Raw genomic sequence first — 25421 nt, forward strand, 5'->3', positions numbered from 1 at the left:
AGTCTCAACAGCAATTATTCCCATTATTCCCAGGTAGAAGTGGTACCTTTGAGGAGCTGTTTCTCAGCAAGGGATTAATTGGTATCACACCAGAAGTCATGGCCAGGCTCTGAAACCCAAGGTCCTTCCTCCCTGGACCATCCTCCTCAGGCCTGGAGATTTTCTGCAACATACTCTCAAGAAACCTGAGATCTACATTCTGGAGGAATATTTAGGATTTTAGCAACGTTTTCAGGTACCTGACACTGGTAATTGGCATCTTGACCACTGCCAACCAAGCCTGGCAGGAATTCTGAGCAGCCCTTGTGGCACTGAGCAGAACCTGACACCTAGTGGCTTCAGCCACAACAGCCCAGAGGCTTCCAACAACTCTTAGAGTTGCTTCCCCATTTCTATAAGCATCCACATTTAGGAAGAAAGCTTAGACAAAAAATTACCTTTGCACCGAGTATGGTTTTCTTGTTTTCAGAGAGAAACGGGCTCCTGGAGAGATTTTAATGACTGTGACAATTAATTAAAAAATAAGCAGCAAAACACATTTATCACACAATTTTCCTGAAGCCCTCAAAGCCTTTCTTTAGCTTATTAGCTTAACACCAGCCACATCACTCAGGCCATATAGCTGTAATCTCAGCTGGTTATTTCTCAAAGTAACATTTACTTATTACCCTAATTCACACTTTATTCTAGGCAAAACGTTCACAGGACCATAAAATCAGAAAAAAACCACCAGGCTGAACATATGGCATTGCCTCAATGTTGGCCTCATTACATCAGGATCCAGCAGACAGGATCAGAACTGAAATAAGATGTATATGCTTCAGGTATGTTTAAGATGAACACTCAAATTCAGTTGTATAGGTGGGGGAACATCAGAATTCCTCAGTGGATTTACTTAACCAGTGCTCCAAGTTCTTACCTGAAGCAGAACAAATTAACTTCTTGATGTCTGGGATGTCCCACCTGGTACTGACTTAATTAACAGAAATTTAATTAACAGAAATTTCCATTGATTTTCAGATGAACCAGCCCAAGTTATCTTTTTGTCTCCCCATCCAATTCTTCTAAAAAGGAATTTCTTAGCAGGCTGATAGCTAAGAATTCCCAGGCTTCAGTGTCAGTTTTGGCAGTGTTTCCACTTGGAAAAGCTGGGATCAAGAAGCAGTGGGAGGCAGCCACTGAGCTGCCATATTCAACATACCTGACTGCCTTGCAAATGAATCAGAATTAATTCTGCAACTGTTGCTCCATGTGTATTTCTGAGAAAATCCCCGTTTTGCTGCCATGGGGTTGGGGTGTGTTCATCCAGGGCTTTGTATCTTCAAAGCACTTCCCAAATGCTAAGTAGTGTTATCAGCTCAGAGCATGAACATTAAGTCTCCTGAGGCCCCCCCAAGTTATTCTGCAGAATCTTTGAAGACTATTTGATTATACAATCAGTTCTCCATATGCTAACGCTCAGGCACTTCAAATTTGTCACATCAAAAAGAAGGATGGAAAGAATTATTTGTCAGAAAGAAAAATAATTACCAATATCAGAAGTAAATTGGCCATTTGTTAGGAGTCATGTCTATGTTCTCAAGCATTTACCAGGAGAGCTGCCTTGATCAAAATAAGGCAGCTGCTGGAACTAAATAAACCATTTCTTTAGCAAACACCTCACTTATACTAAAACCAGAGCTTAGAAACCTGTTTGTTGGGTAAATATAAGTGTTGGTAACTTCTAGAACCATTAAAGAGTAATAGTGGAGCCCTGGCACTCCTCAACACCGAGATGGTACCTGACAGCATGCTTTGGGAGGCATTAGAAACCTACACAGTTATTCTGGGGGGCAATTCCTTACTCAGGAGTGTCATCTCCTGCTTTTCCCATCAAAAGAAGTGGAAACTTATTTAAATGTATTGAGCTAAGCATAACATACCTATAGGATAACTGCAGTCTAAGCATGGCTAAGCAGTGAGACAGAAATGAACATTTATTTCACCCAATTCACCAATTTCACCAATTTTTATTGACAAAAGTAACTAGTTTTGCTTTTTTTTTTAGGAGGGCTATAAGATTCTGGTAGCCACAACCAGTACATGTGAAACTCAGAGTTAATCCACCCATCAGACCAACTCTCAGTTTTATCAACACCAATGGAAAAAGGAGCTTAGCTGACAGGTTGAGCTTAATGACCAATGTCAAGTGAAAGAGTTTAGCAACGCCCCTGAAAACCTGGAATCCCACTTTAGACAGCATGTGGCATCTTGCTGAATGTAAGAAAATAATTAGATATCCTCCTGTCACTGCAGCAGCAACAGAGAGGTCATTGTTCTTTCATTCCAATTATAACACAGTTCAGCGAAGTCTTTCAGAGCTTTTAAGTCTCACAGAATGTCTGACATCTGATTAGACTCCACTCAGAATGAACTGGTTCATTCTCCAGGAGGAATTGCATTATTTTCTTGACAGAAAACTGGGAGGGCTTAATTAGAGACTGAGAAGCATACACAGGTTTCTCTGTGTTTCTTTATTGCATAGTTGCAGACTAATTTGACAGTTTAAAATACAGCAGATAGAAATTTCTTTACATCAGGTAAAAACTGGGGGGAAAGGTCTGGATCCTGTGAAAACCCAAAGCATTCCTTGTCACATATGTTGTCCTGAAGGATAATTATTTCAGTAAATTATGATGATAATGTACATTAAAATATACGATGTAATAACTGCCACAAAACCAAGAGGCACCAAGAAAAAGCAAAGATGTGCCAAGAAATACAAGTTAAGGCATTCAATATTAAGGCATTCAAGTTTTAAGGCAAATACTATTGACTCTGAAGTCAAGCAGAAGAAGGGACCCTTCTTCTAAAGTAAAATATGTACAGTTCCAGTACCCTAAAACCCAGAGTTTGGAGACCAAAACACTCCCCATTTCTACAGCTTTCAAAGCCAAAAGATGCACTCCCATCAGAGAGGCAGTGAAAATACCACCACAATCCACCCAGGAGAGGAGACAACCACAGCCTGGTCAGGTCTGTGTGGTGTTCTGTACCTGTATGCAAGTTCTGGAATGTAGGAATATTGTAGGAATATAGGAATATGTAGGAATGTAGGAATATGAAGTCATTCCAACCATGAATGAAGTCACTCAGAAGAAGACTTCTGATCAGAGCAGTGTTTAAGAGAAATACTGAAAGGCAGCTGGAAGGTCAGACCAACCCAAAAGCAGATTTATGCTCCAAAACCTTCCACCCCCATTTCAATAAGCTGTCCTCAGAGGTATTTCTATCCCACTCTTTAATTCCTAGTACTTATTGCCACAGGAACACCTCCCAGAACAGTGTTAAGCAACAGAAGTGACTGCTATGCAAGGTCAAATATATAAATGTGTGCTTTGAGCCTTTGGAATTGTACCATCCAAGGGGAAAAGCCTGAAGGTTCCTAATGCAGACCTCAGCTGTGCAAAATTCTAACCAATATTAGCTCTTGTCCAGCAATCATTTCCTCCCCTCCACACAGCTGAGAGAATAAGGCAAAACACTCACATCCCATCTGCTGCTTTACAGACATGTGCAAACACACAAACTTTTTCTTGAAGTTTGCTTTTGCAAGGCAAACAGAGTCATGTGCAACACCAAAGTTAAAACAACCCCAAAAATCCCCTTTCTGTTAATTTTCAGACCACTCATTTCAACAACAATCTGCCCTGCAATTCAGATACTGCCTAAGGAAACCCAGAGATGCTCATACACCAAGTAACCTGTAAATGCAACTTAAAAACCAGCAAAGCAACTTAAAAACCCTGCAAAGCTTAATTTTTGTAGCACACTGAATGGTTGCTGTGCTGACCCTGTCTCCAGATATTTTAAACAATCAGTGCAGTAGATGCACACACAACCATAGTGAATAAACTACACAGCAAAGAGATGTATACAGCACGGGGATGGAAGAGAGATTTTCCACCCCAGAGTCACCTTAAGGTTAAGTGGGAACGTTTCAAGCTGCCAAGGGAAAAAAGGCACAATTATTGCAGCATAACAACAGCCTGAGGCAGAGCTACTAAAGAAGCACAGGCAGGATCTGGGCACTTCATTGCCTAAAGAAGAATATTAAAAAAAAAACCTTAAAATCATATGGGCCACTCAAAAAAAACAAAAACAAAACCATGTTAAAGTGCTTTTAAATTAAACATCTGAATTAAAAATTAAAAGAAAAAAGGTACTGATTCTAACATTCTGAATTCAGCAGTGACAAGCTGGTGTCCTGGCATCACTTGTGCTGAATCAGAGCAGCAATCAGGGACTTTGCAGCCCAAGTCACATCTGTTCTCCTACAAAGCTCCTCCAATACAATCCATCAGGGCTGTGCAAGTGTACAGACAGACTTGCTCCTCCTCAGGCACATTCATTTCATGCACTGGCACAGAGTAAAGCAAATAAAAAGTCAGTGAGGAAGGTGCTTGAGAGGAATTATGGCTGGTAGTAGCATGCTTCAGAGGTAGATAATACTTGTGGCAAGTGGACTGTAACTCTAGGATAAGGCTCCACTTCTGGCACCTCACACAACAGTTTTGCCTGGTCCACAAAGAAATTCCCACCACTTCATAAGGTGCTTAAATACAACCTGGTCCCCAGTTGTTCTGAAGCTAGAGAACTCTTTATTAGAAAAGTAGATCTTAAGGCAAAGCTTTTAAGACAGTGCACTGGTGCTCTACGAGTTATTTAAAAAAGAAATATAAATCTTTCAACTATCTGAATGCTCTATTTGGTCCATACTCTCCCAGCAGAGGTTTAAGTTGCAGGAATTGTTGGGTTTTTAGTGCTTGCTTTTTTTTCCCCCTAAAAATCCCACTGGGAGGGCTAGCAGAGACTTATTTCATTTTGCTGCCCTCTGATGCCATCAACTTCCTGGGATCAATTGGACATTTCCAGATGATTTGCTGCTCCTGCCAGTCTTGAGAGACTGCTGAACTCTATTCTGCTCTCTTCTCTTGACACATTATTAATGTAAAAGAGGGGAAGCTGACACAGTTAAAAGCTTCTACACTTGTTATAATGTTTTAGAAAAAGTCTCCTGGCTTGTGATGTAGTTAAGAGTGGACATTTGGTGACATCCATGAACATGGATCATGCAGTCAATAGAGTGGAAAGATATTAAATTCTCTAAGTAATTTTTTCCCTTCTCTCATCATCATCCTAAGCACCAAGGAAAAAGGAAGCTCAGCTGTCACTGTATAGGTGACTAGAGAAGCTGGTTTGCTTTGCAGACCCCTAAAACAATTCCACAAAAGGATCTAAGCAGTATTAAAACATTTCACTTCATTAAACTTGATGCCTGATAACATATTTTTAAGTTGGGATGATTAAGTCATGCAAGTCACTGAAAGAACATTTGAAGAGACAGAACAATTCAGAAAAGAGGTAGGGGAAAGAGAACTCCTGCCCTTGTTTTTCCTTTAGCTGTCCAAAAAAAAAAAATCCCTACTGATCCAACATGCTTTATAGGATGTAAATTTAAGGATTAATATTGTTTCCTTCTTAAAAAATGACCCAGCTTCTCCCCAGAAGGACAAATGGCACTTGGCAGAACTGAGACTGGCTGGCTGGGAAACTGCATGGCACATACACACTGCAGGAAAAGGAAAAACACTGAAAAAATAACAATCAGTCACCTCCAGGTATTGCAGGTCTGGACTGACTTCTCAGCCCATCTATGGCCTGATGTGCTCAGCATGGTCCTGGGGCTGTACTTCAGGATTCAAGAGGTGACTGCTCTGGAAGGAGGAGCGGACGGTTCGGTTCATTAGAGGCTGAAGAGGACGGAAGTTGTCTACCATTCTCTTCTCCTCTTCCCCATCTGAAGTAAAGAGCAGCATCCGAAATGCCTCCAGCTGAGAATGAGAAACGTCCAATTGGGTGACTTTACAAACTGGAGAGTAGTTGGGGTTCAGGACAAAAAGCAATCAAAGGTACTATGACATTGGCATTGAGGAACTGCAGCACAAACCTCTGGTACTTCTGTCACCTGCTGGCAAAGGTTACACCATCATCCATCCCAGTGCAGAGGTGAAGTGTCAGTCATCTGCCATCTTTAGGCAAACTAAATCTTAACTGTGGTGTGGGACAGAACTGATTCTGATATTGAGCTCCTGGAGCAGGTCCAAAGGAGGCAACTGGGCTGGTGAAGGGATCCAGCACAGATCCTGTGAGGAGAGGCTGAGGGAGCTGGGGGTGTTGAGGCTGGAGAAGAGGAGGCTCAGGGGAGACCTCATCACTCTCTCCAACTCCCTGAAAGGAGGTTGGAGCCAGGGGGGGGTTGGGCTCTTTTCCCAGGCAACTCTCAGCAAGACAAGAGGGCACAAAAGGTCTCAAGTTGTGCCAGGGGAGGTTTAGGTTGGAGATGAGAAAGAATTTCTTTCTGGAGAGGGTGATCAGGCATTGGAATGGGCTGCCCAGGGAAGTAGTGGATTCTCTGTGTCTGGAGATCTTTCCAAAGAGCCTGGATGTGGCACTGAGTGCCATGGGCTGGGAACCACGGGGGGAGTGGATCAAGGGTTGGACTTGATGATCTCTGAGGTCCCTTCCGACCCAGCCCATTCTATGATTCTATGATTCCAGTTGGAACACTGGAACATCTGCTACCTTTCCATGTGTCTCTCCAGCCTCCTGAATTTACACCCTCTCTGCAGTTCTGTAATCTGATGCAGACATGCATATGCTGCCCCCCAGAAAAGGGGGAACCTCAACAACCAACAGGCTACATAGCTGCTGTTCTGAGTGGTTTATAACTGGAGATTAAAATAAAGTATGTGGCAGATCAGCTTGTAATGCTCACAAGGGCATTACAATGTTAAGTCAACTCTAAGGTCTTCTATGCCATAAAACAAAAGGAGTGATGGAGAGCCAAGGAAAAAAAAAAAAAAAAGACAAAGTTTCATTTGAAAAGAAGAATGAGACACTGTGCAGTTCTCTTTGCTCTCTTAACAGCTTTCAGTTCTTTCTGCCCTGTTCCTTTATGTAAACTAAAACATTCAAGATCACATCTATGCCTGTTCTGCAGTGTTTGTTTGGAGCATGACTTTCTAGATGGACTCAACCCATGCAAGAGTTTCATTTAAAAAAAAAAAAAAGAAAAAAGAAAAAAAAAGTATTTTGCCTTAGGTTGTTGGACTTGCACTTCATTATTAATCAAAGCTTCAAAACCCAGGGACAATGGACAAAGTTTTCAGTGCCTCTTAAACCATGCAAGATGGTTGATTTAGGGGTTACTGATTTTTCACTTTCTTTGCAACCATCTCCTAAACAATTCCAACAAGTCCCCCTTCAGACCACTTTCTACTTGTTCTACCTCTACCAAGAAATAACATCTTGTTAAACATGGAGTATTCAAATTACAAGCAGTTGAGGGCAAATGGTGAAAAGCTTGGAGTAGTGTTAGAAGAGATTATTGACCACTAAGTCCTCCACTTGAAATAACTCCTGGAATGCAAACATTTGCTGAAACCTTTGCCCTTTAAGGGGAATAAAAAAAAAAAAAGACATTCAAGGACAGTGCAGCCAAATAGAGAGTAAACATGCTTACAGAGGCACAGGTAAAACCCCAATGGATGGTCCTTCTATCTCTCCCCATCAGAAGGGGATGTGAAGAACTCAAAGCCACCCCACATCCCTTCTGTACCCCCAGGGCAGAACAGAGAATGAGCCCTTGCAGCCTCTGCAAGCTCAAGAAAAGGCAGAAAAAGTCAGTTTGGAATTTCACTAAATCTGCCCTTTCTCCTCCCTCCCTACCACAAGTCTGGCTGCATCCTGGTGAGATTATCCATGGTTCTGATAAACAACCTTAGAAGTTTCCAAGGAGCAGCTTGCAGCATAAGGCATTGTTTAGCACAGATCAAGATAAAAATCTACTGGAGAGCTGGGGAAGCCTTTTAACTGCTTACTGCCTAGGTCTGCAGTCTTCCAATAATGCCTGTTGTTTATAATCAGAATTATTAATAATTATTAATATCAGAATCAGTCCCCAAACAAATACTGAGTGTGAAGCAGCTCTGTACTCATAGAAAATTGCTGCCACTGCTAAGCAGATACTTTTTTTTTTCCCCTCCACACCAGCAGACAGGCAGCAGGGATGGTCTGAGTTGAAAGGAAAGCATCAGATTTACCTGATTCTCATCAACCTCTATTGGCTGCTTCTTGATAATCCAAGTGACTGATTCAGTAAGTGGGGGAGTAGTCAAAGAGCCAGCATAGGTCCAATAATCAGGGCATGAAGGCAGCAAACAGGAAGGATCGAAGACATCAAACTCAATAATTGTGTCCTGAAGCCCAAAAAAAAAACCACCAACAAACAAGTATTTTAAATTAATAACATCTTTACAATGAAATTAAATACTGCAGGTGTTAGCTATGCACATTCAAAATTAGGTATTGTGAATGTTAATAAATATCTACATGAAGTCATGATTTAAACTCTATAAACTTGTACAAAATTGATCATCTGGGTTTGAAGCATAAGAAGCATCCAGTGAGTAGACAAAATTTAAACATGTTTGCTGTCCCCACAAGCCATGAGAAGTTGAGTGCAGAAGAAACAAGAAGTGCCAAGGGCCAACTGTGTCTTTGTGGGAGCTAGAAGGAAACAGGAAAAAGAAAGAAAAAAATAAATGCTGGAATAAGTTCAGGTAGTTCTGCCAGATCTACTTCACAGAGTGCAAACAATAGTGCTTTTGCTTTTTACTGTGTGAGCTTAGGCAGCAGGGAGAAGGAAGAGGACTGAAACTTTCCTTAATCCATGTGAGATGCTCATGTCTGCAGAACCTGCAGTCACACAACAGAGATCCCAGACAGCAGGTGGGACCTTCAGAGCCCATGATTTCCTACATAAACCTTTTAGTCCTGGGGTATTTCCAGCACATGCAGGAAAAGAATATAAAGTTTTTCCTTGTAAGTTCCCCACTGAGAAGGAAGAATATTGCAGTAAGGACCCTTTTCAAAAGCAGAGTTGGACAAGAGATTCTAGATGGGATCTTTCACCCATCATGTGAGCTGGGAAGGTGCAAGGAAATCAAAATGGGTGTTACCTGACCTTCCTCACCCCCTAATCAAGGTGATATTGCTCAGGCTCTGGTACTGAAGTCATTAACAATGCTGGCAAGCCAATAAAAGTTTTCACATAGAATCATAGAATCATAGAATTGGCTGGGTTGGAAGGGACCTCAGAGATCATCGAGTCCAACCCTTGAACCACTGTTGCGGTTGCTAGACCATGGCACTGAGTGCCACATCCAGTCTCTTTTTAAATATCTCCAGGGACGGAGAATCCACCACTTCAGTGGGCAGCCCATTCCAATGACGGATCACTCTTTCCGTAAAGAAATTCTTTCTAATATCTAACCTAAACTTCCCCTGGCACAACTTAAGTCCATGCCCTCTTGTCTTGTTGAAAGTCGTTTGGTAAAAGAGCCCAACCCCCACCTGGCTACACCCTCCTTTCAGGTAGTTGTAGAGAGCGATGAGGTCTCCCCTGAGCCGCCTCTTCTTTAGGCTGAACAACCCCAGTTCTCTCAGCCTCTCCTCGTAGGGTCTATGCTCGAGTCCCTTCACCAGCCTGGTTGCTCTCCTTTGGACCTGCTCCAGGACCTCGATATCCTTCCTGAACTGGGGGGCCCAGAACTGGACACAGTACTCAAGGTGTGGCCTCACGAGGGCTGAGTACAGGGGCAGAATCACTTCCTTGGACCTGCTGGCAATGCTGTTCCGGATACAGGCCAGGATGCCATTGGCTTTCTTGGCCACCTGGGCACACTGCTGGCTCATGTTCAGCTTCTTGTCGATCCAGACTCCCAGGTCCTTTTCAGCCTGGCTGCAGCCATGTTTTAAATCAAGTGACTGACACCCTTTGGAAATAAGATCCTTGTCAGGGCAGCCCACATGCATCTTAATGAGCATAATGCTTGATTCCACTTTTTTTTAATTAAAAAAAAAAAAAGTATCTTGACTTTAGTTTCCTTCAAATTCATATGCTGTAAAGTAACACATTCTCATAATGGGTGCATACTCACAGATTTGTGCAGGTCTTTTTGGCACTGAACTGACTTGCTCGGCATCTATCTGGCAGAGTTTACACTGCCCTGCCATAGATATTTGGTTTATTTGGATTAAAAAAGAAAATCCTTACTGCAATGAATAGTGGCACAGCGACTTCAACTGGATGTTACAACTGTAACTGTGTGTTACAAGGCGACAGAATTGTCGCTGGGTATTTTCTTTTACTTAGAAAAAGAAAGAGGCACCTGGAGAAGCCTGAGCTGCTCCTGAGCACAGCACTCCCTCTCCTGGCAGAAGTCAGGAATCAGCTAAAGAAAAAGTCCCATTCTTCTAGCAGAATAGTTTACAATGTTTTTAAAAACAATAAAACACCACTAAACAATAATCTCCTCCTCACAAATCCAAGAAAAATCAGAAAGTCTCAACCCCTGAAGAAACACACTGCCACTTTACACAGCACATAAAGTTCCTTCTTGTTAAACAATAATCTAACTAATCCTACTGACATTTAAGGGAAAAGGATTTCTTAGTGCTTTCCTGTTCCCAAAGTACTCTTCATGCTGAATGACTGCACTAATTATGATAATTGGGGGGACACTGAAAAACCCTTACCTTGTGCTTAACTGCTGGCAAGGCATCCACCAGTGTCTGCAGCCCTTCATGGTGTGCTCCTAGCTGCAGAACACAGGTGGGAGTTAGACAGTCATTAAGCTGACATTCTCCTTATCTACATTAATCAGTATTTTTTTTTCTAAACAATAACATTCTAGGGGGATTTTGCCCTAAATCTGTTTTAAAAAAAGGAGATTAAAAGGCATCATTCCAGCTTACTACAGCCAAGTGGAATTACCTTCAGAAACACTCCAATGACAGCCAGGCCATCACCTTCCATCACTGCTTCTTCAAAAGTTGGGTAGGCAACAGCATTCCAGTGTACTAAATGTAACTGAAACACAATAAATGAATGAGAAATCAAGACATGAGGGGAGCAGAGAAATGGTACCAAGAAACCTGACATTTGATCTTTGCTACTGTTTGATCTTTGGCAATTTGAGACACTGAACTCCCGCAGGCATCACACACTACAAAAACTGGGCCAAAAATGTTATTGCAAAATAATGATACTTCCCCCCTTTTTTTTTTTATTTTTATTTTTTGTCTTTATAAAAATAACAGCCAAAGAACTACAAGTTGCCTTTCAGACATATGAAAGGAATTTTGTCTGTGGGAGACTGATTATAGCACTGCTAGCTCAGTGCAAAGACAAAGCTCAGTCTGCCTGGAACTGGAGGACACTTCCATCTCTTGACAGGGAGCATTGAGGACAAACTCCATGCACAGACCAGAAGCTTCCCTGCACTGCTCACAGTCCAATCCAAGCATTCCACTGAGGGGCTTTGTGCATTAAAAAGTTCATAGTAAATAAATAGAGTTAACAAATAGCTTGCCAAGCAGGCAGGCATCATTATGAACACGTTAAGAGGAGACAAAAATCTCCATAAAAATAAACATCATTGCTTTCCTCCATCTCTGGCATATAACTGTGTTTATATCTGTCATACTTTCTGAAACACTTCCTCTGTATTTCTCCCCACAGCTCCATCCTTCTCACCAACTCTTCTTGCCTCAGTAGTTATTTAATCACAAGCAGTTCAATAATTGCTTACAAGTTGAAAGCAGAATATCAAGTGATCATGATAACCACTGTATTACCACAGGATTCTGCTGTACACGATTCTAATGACTTTAGAAACACACAACAAATTGCTGATAACAGAAATGAAGTTTCTAACAGTAGCCAAAGCTCTGAGGTCACATACAAAAGACAGTTATTACATACAAAGTCAAGAGGTTTCTTTAGTTGCAGGCACAGGTGTGGGAATTAAATGATCTTCCATTTTCTCTTTAAATAATTTTAGAAGAGTGTTTAGTGCGTGCTTTGTTTTTCTGCAAGTGTACAGTAATTATAAAGTAATTGTATAGTAATAATAAAGTCATTTTAAGGCAATAAGGATTGGGAGATTTGGAGAGATAGGAGCTGAGATGCAGTGCATTCATCATACTCCCAGGGAAAGAGATCCTACAGCTCATCTCCTCTGCTTACTGCAGCTCACAGGTAAAGCATTTAATTTTTTATTTTTAATCAAGACCTGAGCTTGATTAAAGCTTCACTTTTACCTCAGTGTTTGTTGTCCACCTGATTTGCATCAGATTAGCTGGGACTTGGTCATACTCTGTCTGCTTTCTGTCTCATCCTCTTTCCATTAAAGAGAAGGAAGGACAAGCAGAGTTGTGCCATTCCATCCAGAGCTGGAACAGTAATGATAATTTGCTGTCCAGTATCTCCCCTGGGGAGACTCAGGGAGAAGAAAACATCACTGAAAGTTTCAGTAATGCAACCAATCTGCAACTTTAACATTGTTCTTCTCCAGGAAACACACTGAATATAAATTTATTAATATACTGGTATGTGAGCTGTGGCACCTACCATGTCTGATCCTTGACAGTAAACTGCAATTCCTCTAAGTGGGAGTTTTCTAGCATACAGCACAGTCCCAGGCAGCCTGAGCCTGCCTCCAAGCACCACAAGTATTTGTACTGTTCAGCATTTTATCTCATACCTCTGCTGGGTAAAATTTACTGTCAACTGTGTGCTCTGAGCCCCACTCATTTATAGCTCCCCAATGGAAGTGGAACTGCTTTAGCCTGTACTGGTTTTCCAAGGGACCTCCAACGATGACTAAAAAACAAAACAAGACACACATTAATCAGCGTGATTTAGGCAAGTAACACAAAAAGATCCTGCTTGAAATAACTCTGCCCAAGGGAGAAATCAGTAACTATCTCCACTAGAACAGTCCCATCAGACTTTTTCCCTGCAGTCTGAGTCATCTATATCAAATTGCAGGTGAAAACTTAAATAGAATCCTCACCCACCCCCCACTCAAGGGAATTATTGTTTTTTTCCAGGTGCCATCAAGTTTGGCAAACATGGTGATTACATGGTATGTTCTATGACCTTCTCTTTGAGCAGGCACAGAACTGCCTTAACAGAACAAACATGTATAACAAAGCAACAAATATCTTTATTAAATTACACACCAGCAAAGCTTCAGTGTCTCTGAAACATATTGAAATACCCCATGACAACACAAAGCCTTTGAAAATCCAGTTTTGTCAGGAAAAAAAAATAAAAATCACTTTGTCTCAACTATTCTATTCTTTTTCTTTAAGATGACATTCTGTTTCAGCAGAGCTTTCAAGACTGCATAATCAAGGCTGAAATATTTCCTGTACAGCCAGAAATGCCCCAATATTGTGTCTCCTGCAAACTGTTCAAGCTCCACTGCACAAAGCATCTGAACATAGAGTTTGCCTAGGGACAAGCTCCTGAGTTTCTTAAGGTTTAAGGCACCTTTTAGCCATCAGTAAGGGATAAATTCTCAGCCTGCTTCCTGCTTTCTGAACTCATCATTTTGCAAACACACAAATGAAAAAGTCTATGCCTGGTTTTCTGTGGAGTGTTGGTTTTTGCTCATTTCCTCCTAACTGAAGCAGGAACATCCTGCAACATCTTCTTGCTAATGATCACATCGTGCCAGCTGGTAAAGGAGAGAGCACAATTACATCCAAGTGACTAGCAACAGATATGTGGCTGTAGGGATGCTTCTTCTGATTTTTACTTAACTGTACATCACACTTAAATTCGACAGCAAACCACAGTCTGAAGGACATAATCCCAACATTACTTTTGAAAAGAAGTTAATCACTTTAATGCTAAAGAGAAAATAATGAGAGGCATTAAGAGCTTTTCTTGTCTTTTTTTTTTTCCCTGAAGGCCAGCCAGCAGTTTTGAAATACCAGACAGACCTGCTTGTGACAAAAGAGAAAGCTAAAGCAGGCTATGCAAATTGACAGCTAAATAATTAATAATTTCCCCACTGCTCCTGAGCTCTTGGCATAAATGCATTACTGACCATCACTAAAATAATCATGGTAGAGAAATGAAACTTTCAGGGATAGAATGAAGATCTGGCCCACAGTGCCAGTTCTTTCAGAACTAAACTTTGTGTTTTAACATTATTCCTTCTTTATGATGTGATGGTGCAAACCCACAGGTGACTACACTCATGATAATCATCACATCCACTTGAGAATTTCTCTCTTAAGTAAAGTTAGGTACAGGCACACAGATGCAGAAAGTCAAGTTCCTACAGTGGACTCCAGAAAGCAGCAAGAAACAAGCAGGAATTTACAGCCCCTTTACAAGAAATTCTGGGATTTCTTTCTGGACAATTTAAAAAAAAATCTTAATAATTTCAAAACAAAACAGAAGTTGAAAGGAGCTCTAACAAACACCAGAGGGGATAAAAAAAAAAAAAAACAACCCAGCAAATCAGCCTCTTATTGCAGCTAGCTGTGTTTCAGCCTCATTTCCTTGCAGCAGATGGCATCCATGCACACAGAGAGCACCCGGGGCTGTACCTACCTTCCCCAAACCCTCTTTCTTCTTCCTCCTGCTCTGCTCATTAGCAAACACCCCACGGAAGCACTACTTGCATCTTTTGACCAAGTCTTGTTCTGCCTCATCTCAGGATTTAAGCATTTCTGTCTATCCTGGATGCACGTTTCCTTCTGTCTTTTTCCTCTTCTGTTTCAATTTTGTTGCTTTTTTGCTTTGTGTTTATTCATTAGCTTCCTTCTCTGGGTTTCTACTGTTATTAGACAGAAGCTGGCAGAAAGAAAAATCAGAAATAGCAACAGTAAAGAGAGGAAGGTGGAGGAGAGTCAGACACTTGAAAACCTGGCCTTTTATACAGCAACATCCCATGATCTGTTGTTTCCCTGTAATTTTGGAGCCCTGCCACTGGACTTTTAAAGCCACTAGCATTAAAAAATAATTAATTTGAGGATGATGACAAAAAGGCAGCCACTCAAAAAGAGGCAGCAAGAATGCTCACACTTAAAGATGGACCTGAGGTGTTCAGCCTTACAGATGAAGCAGGTAAGACCCTTCAGAGCTGTGATGCACTCTGAAAGGCCAGCAGCCCCTAATTCCAGCACGAAAATTGTCCCTGTGTATTTAAATGCTGTGTATTTCTTAACCTCCTGCAAGCAACTCCCCTCCATTACATCAACTCTTGCGGAAAAAAAAAAGATTATTTTGTTACCCATTAGACTTCTCAGGAAGTGTCTGTAACAGATAGCAGGGTGTGGCTGTGTAAAGGCAAGGACTGGCAAGTTAAAAGCAAAACCAATCAGTTAGTAAGTTACAATCACTGATGAGTAAGTAATTAGTCTCTCCTCTAGGCCCACCTAACACCACAGCAATTTGTACTGTAAAAACAGAGGCACCACTTCTTGGTTTCATTGCCTACCCTAGCTCTGAAATGAACAAGGGCAGGAATATTCCCTGGGAGGAAACTAACACCCCAAAACCCCTCTGAAACACCACACAAGCCCCTGAAGGCTCCATGCATTCCCCCACTGCCATTTTTACTGCCTTGCCTCACCAATATCTTGACAAAGATCAACCAGAGTGATAAAGCATTTGTTTAACGTGCTGAAAGTTTCCTTCCCAAGAACATTACTAAGTCCTGCATGAAGATCTAGCATCTCCCATAAGCCAGACATCTTAAACATATATTAATCAAATAAGTTCAAACTTGCCCAGGGTCTCTCAGTTTTTCCCTCCAGGACAAGCTGAGTAATTGACCTGCATCATTTGCTTCACAACATCTCTGACCAGCTGCTCCCAGTTTACCTGCCCTTACAAAATGCCTTCTTTATATGTACCAAAACCAGGAAATCTGGAATTTGGTTACAATATCTTGATTTTAAGTCACTAGAGTCTACTGAGCATTTCCTAAAAAAAAATACATTTTCAGGTCAGTGTGATTATTTACGACCAGTTGCTGGAAGGCATAACTGGATTTTACTTTATTTTACTTTTCATTATTTTGTTTTTGCTTCTACTAGAGCAACAAGAACGCCTGCACCTGCTCTCTGGGGCAGCAGCAAAATATTATTTAATTCTTCAAAAGCTTATTAAGATAATATATGCTTTCCAACTAAAAGTAATTTTGCTGCTGATTATTTCAAAGGCATTACATCTCTCTGTAAACACCACAAAAGAGGTAAGTGGCAGATTGCATAAATGAAGTGGAATGATGGAATCTCATTTAGGATTAAGCAGACACCTATATGTATGACTGGACTGACTCAGAGACAAAGCTGGGATATTACAAGACCCGATCAAAAGGCAGGGCATTAAACTTGTGCAATTAGATTAAGTTTCAACCTATAACAGAGGATTTCTGCACAATGTCCATGGTAATAATTACATGTAAGGTAAAAGGGAGGCCAACCTAGACATTACAATTCCCTCCCCTATAAATCTGTGTTTAGCTCAAGTGTTGTTCTGCTGTACATTCATTTTTAACACTGGTCCTGAGATTTTACACCATGCAAATATTTCTCCTCTCTTAGCATTAAGATGACTTTGAAAAAGATTTTTTTCTGAGTTTTGCTTACTTGATCTATCAGTAGAATCATCAAACTCCACCAGGAATGAATATCCATTGTTCCAAATGTGAAGACAGGTTTTGGGGTCGTAGCTGATTTTCAGAGGCTTCAGGAAGGGGTCATAAACACTGTCTCTCCACTGGATATTGATTGGAGACTGCCGGGTGCCCCCAGGAATCGTGAGTGGACTCTGCCAAAGTGGATGCACTGGAAGATGAAGAGAGTCAGGCTCTAGTGCACAGTACAGAACTTACAACTAAATACTGCAGAACTTTTTGGCAAGAGAGGATGCTTTGGCATATTGGCTCCAAAAGCTAATTCAAGTCAGCTGATGCACAGGGAAGTAGAGAAAAAAAATAATACATTCCAGTTGCATGACTCAAAGCTACCCAGGGAAGAGCACTGACTTGACTTGAAACAGTATTGATAAATTTATTCATTAGCAAAATGCTCCTTGAAGAAATCCTGCCCTCTTATTTGACAGGGAAATGTTTTCCCTTAAGTACAATGTTATTTTAAGGTGGCTTCTGTTTTATGGATTTTCCAGAGGCTCAGAACACCAGTTCAGATTTCCTAACACACCAGTACCACTGCCTGGCATCGGATTGCACCAGAGAGAGGATAAATCCCACTGTGAAGCAAAGAGCTTCTCTTGTAGGTGCCCATCTTGCACCCACGTGTGCTTTGGGGTTACAACAACTCTCAGGGTGCAGTGCTCCTGGAACACCCACACCAATACTGACCAAGTCTACTTCATCCAGCTGACACCCACACCTCAACCACCAATCTTGCGCTCAGCGTGGGCATCTCAAACTGGCAGGGGTAGGTCAGACACACAAATAGTCTCCATAGGGCTGTTTATTGCCTAAAAACAGACCCGTGTGGGCACAGGTCTTGTTCACCTGATATCCCCTGACACACACAACCCCCAGGAAAGGTTTTTTTTTTTGCCCAAAGCCACAACAGTCCTGAGGTGCTGCCTTACCGGCTGCTTCATTAGATACCACTGCTTGGAAAAAAGGAAAAATTAATTAAATCTTTTAACAAGCCCCTCACACGAAGGGCAGCTGAACAACTTCCCCCTCAAGTTTCCGCAGCAAGGGGCAACCTTTCCGCAGCCCGCGCAGTGCCACACGCGGGCGAGTATAACGCTCTCCAGAAGTGCCACAGCTCCTCTCCTTCTCCCGACCATTTTCCCGATGCTTCAGCAGGGGAATTCTCACGGACCGAACCGGACTGAACTCAGCATCCCCGCCTCTCTCTACACAAACTTCCCATGGTCCTGGCAGCCCCCCCGCACCCCAGGGGCTGGAAGGGATGGAGGGACGCTGCCCTAAGCAACCCTCAGCCGGGCGGGCCGAGGAAGGGGAGGGGGGCAGCGAGGCTGCCTCGGAACCGGGGGGCCATGGGGTGGGGAGGGAGCTGCTCGCCTCAAGGGGTGTGGGCAGCCCGACCCCGGGGGGGACCCCGAGGGAAGGGGATCCCCCCAAGAGGGAAGGGGCTGTCGTCGTCCCCGAGAGAAGCGGCTCTCCCACCCCCGAGGGGGAGGACTCCCCCCAAGAGGGAAGGGGGTCTCTACCCCCACCTCCTCCCCCCCAAGAGGGAAGCGGCTCTCCCACCCCCAAAAGGGAAGCGGCTTCCCCCCAAGAGGGAAGGTTCTCCCCCCCAAGAGGGAAGAGGCTCTCCCCCCCGAGGGCAGGGGCAGCACTCACGGGCATCTCGCAGGCGGTATGAGCAGCAGGCTCCCAGGCTGCACCGTCGCGTCCCCCTCCGTGAGGCAGCGGCCCCCAAAGCCCTGCGGAGCAGCAGCAGCATCATCCCTGCTGGAGGCACTCGATGAAACCGACGGGCGACACCGCCCAGCCCAGCCCGGCCCGGCCCGGTTCGGCACGGCCCCTTCCGGCACGGCCCCCCCGCTGCCATGGCTCCCTCGGGGGCACAGGGGCGAGGCGGTGCCCAGCCTGGAGCTTTTTCCTTGGGGTTTTGTGCAGGGTGGGTTCTGCCGGCGTTTTACCCTGTGGCAGTGTGACAAAGTGACCGCGGTGGGTGCGTGTTCGCCATTTCCCCCGTGCCTGACTCCCCCAAAACGCATTCCCTGTCAGGGCCATAGCGTCAGGGCTTGCTCACATCCCGCAGGGAATTAGCGTTGATTCTTGGCTAATTAGTCGCCATCCTCTGGCTCTGCTCAAGCAGGAGGTTTGAGGTTGTCCCAGGTGAAGCTGGAGCTCCATCCCTCTCCCACGTGTTATAAATGACCGAGATTAATATTCTGTTAATGGTTTAATTCATTAATAAAATTGAAAATTTGAAAATTGAATAAAAATTCTGAATAAAATTGAAATTGAGGAGACTCCCCATGCACCCAGCACTGTTTTGCTCATTGCAATTTCAATTTTCCATTGAAAATTTGAATTTTCCATTTCAACTAACATTGAAGAGATTCCCCATGCACCCGGTGCTGTTTTGCTCATTGCAATTTCAATTTGATTAATTAATTAAACCATTAACAGAACATCGAGTCTCGGTCATTTAGAACACACAGAGGTGGCCCTGGGTACAGCAAGGTCCTTGTCCCCAAACTGCACACAGAAAATTGGGGAGAAATCAACATCGTGGCTTCTTCAGCCCCCTGCAGCTGACCCAAAGGCTGGAGGACACAACAGATCCACCCCGAGGGAAATTCAGCTAGTGCCTGGCACTGCTTGGGGCAGGCCTGGAGAAACTGGTTATTCCTTACACCTTCTCTGTGTTACAGGAACACGGAGCAAAAAGAGAAGTCTGTAGGAGGCTGTCAGCATCAGTGAAACCCCAAAGGTGGAGTGAGTGTCCCAGGTTTTGCTGGGTCTGTTGGAGCAGAACACCAACTCCTGGCCTTCACCTTGCCATCCTTTTGAATCAAAGTGCTTGGTTATTCCCTTAAGATTACTGTAGAGATCTGCATTTTACCTTTTGGGATTTTTACTCTTGTTAGGGTGAGTGCTTCTGAATTTTCATGAGGAACCTGATGGAGTGTTGAGAGTGTTTTACTGAAAGGGAGACAAGACCAATAGCTGGCTCCAGCCACCCAAGAAGCACTCTCTGTGGTTTACAACACTGCCCTCACAATACAACATACTTAAAGGACTCCTGAGTTGAGTAAGAGGAGGTTGAAATCTGGCAAGTGCTTTGCTTTGAGTGGCTCCATGATCAGAGAGCAGGTTGTGGGGAGATGTCCAAACAGAGTGATCTTAGTATGTGAAACTGGGGTTTAATTTCATTTCAGCTCCTCCCTGCCAGGATATGCTGTCTTTAAAGCACAGTCTCTTTCTGTATAGCACGATTCAATTGCAAGCACAATGAATTCTTGGTTTGACTCACAGTATTTTCCTGGATGGTTAACTTACTATTCTCAACATGCAGCTTCCTGTAACTTAAAAAAGAAAAGATAGATACTTGTTGAAATGGAAAACAGCTGCTACCCATAAGCACAATTATTAATTCAGGCTTAATCACAGTTTAATGACCCAGTTTCTGTGCAACTACTGCTTTTTTGGTATGCTAAAAACAATTGAAAAGAAAAAAAAGACTCCACTGCTTTACACTGTGGCATTAGGGGGACCAAACTTTGTGAAGCTATTTAAGGATTTGATCCTGCAAGGTTTTGAAAACATTGTGTTTATTATAGAGCTACTCAGCTGAGCAGAATGAGTCATTTCTTGTGGGCTGAGCTGCACAACCAGGGAAAAGTTTTATGGCAGAGGTTTTTGGAACCAACAGGCTACTGAGGTGTAAAACTGAAAAGGAGCAACTACAAGGAGTAACTTTGACCCGTGACACTTTTGTTTCCCTTCTGAATCATTCACAGGATCTGCATCCAGCTTTACAGGCACATGCTGTTTCTTACTGAGGATAGATTTTGGTAAAACTTCAGTATTAAAAATGAAAAAAACCCAAAACTTTTTCTAGGGAGTTGAAGGGAAGCCTCCAAAATGAGAGCTCAGCAGCAGAGAGATGGTTTATTTTGGAAGCTGCAGACAGAAAGGCAAAAACTGCCTGTTCAAAAAGCAACATAAACCCTAAACCTTGTTCCCAGCTCTTAGTGTAGCCAAAATCTATCTTTCTGGACCATTCCTTGGCCATGTCCCAGCTAGACAGGGTGGTTTATGCAAGAGACATGCAGTGAGCATGAGCGCAGGCTGAGAGCAGAGCAGCAGCCAGAATGACAATGTATCCCTTGTTCTCCTGGTTTTCCCCAAATTGTTGTGTTTCTGGACCACCTGGGAGGTTTGGGCTGTGCTCTCTTCTCTCTCCTTCCTGAGCTGAGGGTGGTTTCTGTGGATAGGGAACATCACTACCAGAAATCTGGCAGGTGGCTTTCTGGATGAGTTCAAGGGATACAGAAACTGTGGGAAGAGAAATCTCATCTACTAGGTTTGTTTTCAAAGGTAAAAAAAGAGAAACAAACATACAAACAACACAAAAATCCCACAAAAAACCCCAAAAAAACCCAAAAGAACAACAACAACAAAAAAACCACCAAAAAAACAAACAAACAAACAAAAAAAAAAACCCCAAACCAAACCAAAAAAAACCACCAAACCAAAAAAAACCACCAAACCCCAAAACCCTGAGAATTAAGCTAGCATGCAGCTTACACCCTCTGCTTTCTGCATGTCTCATTTATATATGGAAGGGTCTGATCTCTTGTTTACCTTTGTCACCTGCATATCTGTGAGGCTGCCAGAACAGTTACAGTAAATTCTGTAATAAACCAAGCATGAACAAGATGTGAGACATCTGTGAGGAGAGACCTGCCACAGCCAGACCTAATCTGGGCTTGATTTATTATACTGTTTTAAAACCTTCCAGACAGACACAGTGATGCTTCATTTCATTTTATAGCGTTTGGTTGGTTTTTCTATTTGCAGTGTGGGGTTTTTCCTACCTTTTCCAGCTGAAGAACATGTATAGAGCCACCCAAACAGCCCCAAACTTTTGAGTTGTTTTGTACAATTAATTGTGGCTGTGGATGCTTGAACAGGTCTGTTTGGAGTAATAGTTAAAGGGTTTAAAATCGATACAAGTATCTAAAAGGTTTCCCTGAGAGTCAAGATCCAAACAAAAATACAGATTGTATATATTATGGGATTACCATAATTAATAACATTGTTTCCAAGAAAATATTTTGAAGGTGACTTCTATGGTAAAAATCCAGAATAAACTCTTTAAATAAAGGGGCTTACTGCCAGTTTGCACTGCTGTAAATTTGATTTAAAAACATTTTTTTTCCAATATTTCATTTTTAAATTCCCTTCAAGTATCCCGAGGAGGAGAGCATTCACACATGTGGGCTACAAAATGAGTAGGAAGAATATGTAAGTTAATTCAGGTTGTTTTCAAGTAAGACCGAGGGGCACAATAAGTCAGCTTCAGTTGATTTTAATCTTTAAGGTTTTGATCTTTAAAAAGAAAAAAAGAAATTACCTGTTGAATAAAGCACTTTGATTTGTTTATACGTGGACTTTGAAACAAACTTCACTGGGCTCTGAAGTGAAAGAGAGAGGACAGAATGGTGGGAAGGGTTGAGAAACCCCACCTGCTTGAAGGAAATACCTTTTTTCCTAAGTTGAGGAGGGATGCTTGCCATAGCAGCACATCCTGCATCAGAAAAATAAATCCCAGCCTCTTACTGAAACTCGATCAAGAACCATTTAAACTTCAAAGGACCATGGCTCTGCTTCAGCCAATTGGATTGAATATTCCTAGGGAAATCCAGGATAAGTTGATTACATTGAAGCTTTCTTAGATGAATCAAGACTTTGGAGGATACAAGTGCTGGTTGGCTGAGGTCCCATCCTGACAAAGTGCTGAAAGTTGGGTTGAATTGCTGTCAGATTTGGAATGTGATGTAGGTCAGTTTATTGATAAACAGCCCAGTGCTTTTTATCAAATGGATGTAACTGGCAGAGAGCTCTAAGCTCAACGGGAAAGCAGGAGCAGATAGAGAAATGCTGAGCTTTTCTCTGCCTCCAGAATGTTTGGCTCAGATAGGAGCCTGGATGAGAAGGCAGTGGCTAAGGCTGTGTCCAGATAAGGAGAAGGTAATTCCAGTTGGCAAGGCAAAGCAAACAGAGGCTTTATCTTTTCTGTATAAAAACATTTGCTAAAATTATGAATGCAGGCTTAGGATCTCAGCATGGGAAGGGCTTAGAAAGTCTCTCCTGGACAATCTGTGGAGTTGCTGCAGTTGTATGTGCAGCCCTGGAGATGGCACACCTGGATTGTGTCTCACTGCTCTGCTTACACAGGGCTTAAAAAACAAAACAAAACAAAACCCAACAAACTTGAAGAATTCTGATTTTCTTGCCATTTCTAAAAAGGATAAGAAAGCAAAAGGCCATTCAGGTCAGTAATATTTACTAGAGTGAGGATATGCCCCACAGACTTAAAATCCCTATGAAAAGCACTTCCAGCAATCTGCCACGATTCTCAGCAACGTTCCTACAGTTCTGTCCCAAGGAATTGCAGGCAAATGCTTCTGTTCTTGTGGGGGGACAAGAGGAATGCAGAAAAGGCTCTGGGAAGTGGCAGCCTTTGAGTTGTTTCACCTGTGTCCTCCCAGCAAGTGTCTGGGGGAAGGGGAAAGCATCAGCACCCAGCCTGGGGAGAGACTTCTGGGGGGGGGATAAGGTGAGGGGAGAAAGAGAAGAGAGCTAAGGGCAGGTAAATGGTGAACAAGACATCACCTAAGAGCTCAACAGTACAATTTTAATGTTTCTTTGATCAGGTCTTTCTCACTGAAGCAACTGTTTGGGTTGTCAGCTGGGAAGAGTAAAATTTAATGGGATGTGCTTTTTTTGCAGACTCCAGATGGAGGAACCCACAGGCTTGTGCAGAGCCAGGGTCTGTTTACTGGCAGCTGAAACCAGCTTTTCCAAAGATAGTGTTTGCCTCAATCCCTTTGTTTTGGCATTTCCTGCATGAATGTCATGGAGTAGCAAAAGCTTTGAGTAATAAACAGCATCTGCTTTAAGTGAAAAAGGGGAACTTGGAGTGAAAATAGTGAGATAGCAATGGTAGAAAATTGATGGAGCCTGGTGATGGAACAGCCTTGACCTCCCCCTGGAATGTTTGTCACCAGGAAGTGAGGTTTTGTTTCTCAGTACAGTTCCCCATGGCCACAGCAAAAAAAAAAAAATGCTGGCATCATTCAGCTCCTGACTGGGATCTGATAGGCCAGGGGTGATCAGAAGATAATTAATTTTTCCATCACATGGGGAGATGTAGAGATTGCTGCTGCTCTTCAGGTTACCTTCTTACTTGACTGAACTATTTCAAATAATGTTCCTAGAGAAGCAGTTTCAGTGATGAAACAGAAATGTCACACTTTAGCTTTTAGTTCTACAGGCCATGAAGTTTTGTGATATATAATTGTGATATATGTATATATATTGTGATATATAAAGTTTTGTGATATATGCAGAACAAGCAAAAGACTCAGGAACTGTGTTCAGGGGGTCTGTGCTGCTGATTCATGGGTCTCATCACTTTTAATGAAAGGTCTTGATTTACACTGGCTGTCTGGCTGTACTTCAAAGCTAATCTACTGTTGTTTGGTTTGTTTTTTTTTAATGTTAGTCACTTGGGTGACAGAAAATATTTTGGCATCATCTTCAAAACTGCATTTGCAAATGTAGAGCTCCTAAACCCTGAAATTTACTGCAGATTTCCTCTGGCTTTCAATATAAGCAAAGCTTTGTGCCTGTCTCCATTCTACTTTGGTTTTTATCTGCCACAAAATCAGCCTTTTTCTCATCAGTTAAATACAAAATTTTTCGTTTGGTATTTCAAACAGAAGGGAATGATAGCTCATTATCCAAGGAGGCATCTGTCTGTTGGTTAGGAGAACTTAGTAAGCTGGATACATTTACAGAGGAAAACCATAGGAAACAGAAGGATCTCCTAAAAGTAAGAAAACTGACTCATTGCTGTTGCCCCAGCTGACATTATCTGCACACAGAGAAGCAGACACACAGGCTCTGTCTGGCCTGGTTTTACTTGAAGATAAGTTAATCAGTATTTTAAATAACTAAATCTCTGACATCTCCCAGCAGTGTCCTGCATCTCAGGAAGGGATTCAATGGAGTTCTCCTAGACATTTGGAGGGTTTTGTACTTTCTTAGGCCTCATTTTCAGAATGAAACATTGCGTTGCCTATTAAATTCCAAGGGACTCAGAATCAATTGGAGCTAAATGCTCTCAGAGTTACACTTAGAAACACTGTTTTCATTGAAATCAGTCAAAACCTTGCAGGTCAAAATTTAAAATCTTTCTGTACTGACTGGTTCCTACGAGTGAAAAAGGACCCAATGTCACTGACCCAGCAGAAATGAGAACAGAACAGGTTTTTCCTCCTGCACACAGGGGTAAATAACCCAACTCAATACCAGATTTCTGTTCCCCACTTTCTGCCATTCCACTCACTCTCTTTTCTCCAATCCTTCAGTCACATTCTCAGATTTCCCTCTTTGACAAAGAGGAGGGAGCAGCAACATTCTGTTGTCTCTGGAGCTCTGCATCTCCCTTCTGCAGGCAGCCAGTCCCATTTTGATAAAACCAAACACACTTACGTGCATTATTCCGATTTTTTTGAGTGCAGGCAGCCAGGGTGCAGAGTCTTGCAGGCACTGCTGGGGGACTCCAGATATTTTTCAGCTGCTTGTATAAATGCACCAGGGTGTTTGCCTTCACACTGTTCATTGCTGTCACCTTGGCATTCAAAATCTTCACTTTGTCCAGCAGCCAGAGGAGCTTTCCAGAGTCTAGCCACAAAATAGAAGGAAAAAATCCTGGGTGTTTGCAGCTTGAAGATAACTGAGGGGTCTCTA

The 25421-nt window shown here is 42.6% G+C and overlaps 1 protein-coding gene across 2 annotated transcripts; it reads right to left on the bottom strand.

Moving 5' to 3' along the window:
* Nucleotides 1-3297: 3297 nt before the first annotated feature.
* Nucleotides 3298-25421, bottom strand: CA5A (carbonic anhydrase 5A). 2 transcript variants are annotated; one of them, XM_008491337.2, is made up of 7 exons: nt 25164-25421; nt 16564-16761; nt 12651-12769; nt 10880-10975; nt 10642-10704; nt 8145-8300; nt 3298-5873 (listed from the first exon to the last, which is right to left on the bottom strand). In XM_008491337.2, exons 1-7 carry the CDS (start codon nt 25291-25293, stop codon nt 5694-5696), a joined length of 942 nt encoding a protein of 313 aa, XP_008489559.1. In that variant the 5' UTR covers nt 25294-25421; the 3' UTR covers nt 3298-5693. The 2 variants fall into 2 exon arrangements, with proteins under 2 accessions (XP_008489559.1, XP_030313520.1); XM_030457660.1 differs by lacking the exon at nt 25164-25421 and adding an exon at nt 18267-18420.

The sequence above is a fragment of the Calypte anna genome, chromosome 11, assembly GCF_003957555.1.
Source record: "Calypte anna isolate BGI_N300 chromosome 11, bCalAnn1_v1.p, whole genome shotgun sequence".
In the NCBI taxonomy this organism is placed as follows: domain Eukaryota; kingdom Metazoa; phylum Chordata; class Aves; order Apodiformes; family Trochilidae; genus Calypte; species Calypte anna.

Coding starts and splice junctions, on each gene's coding strand:
- CA5A (XM_008491337.2), bottom strand. CDS start 25,293: ATGAACAGTGTGAAGGCAAACACCCTGGTGCATTTATACAAGCAGCTG. Junction 16,762..25,163: donor AAAAAATCGGAATAATGCAC/GTAAGTGTGTTT, acceptor TTCATCTTCCAG/TGCATCCACTTTGGCAGAGT. Junction 5,874..8,144: donor TAGAGGTTGATGAGAATCAG/GTAAATCTGATG, acceptor TCTCATTCTCAG/CTGGAGGCATTTCGGATGCT.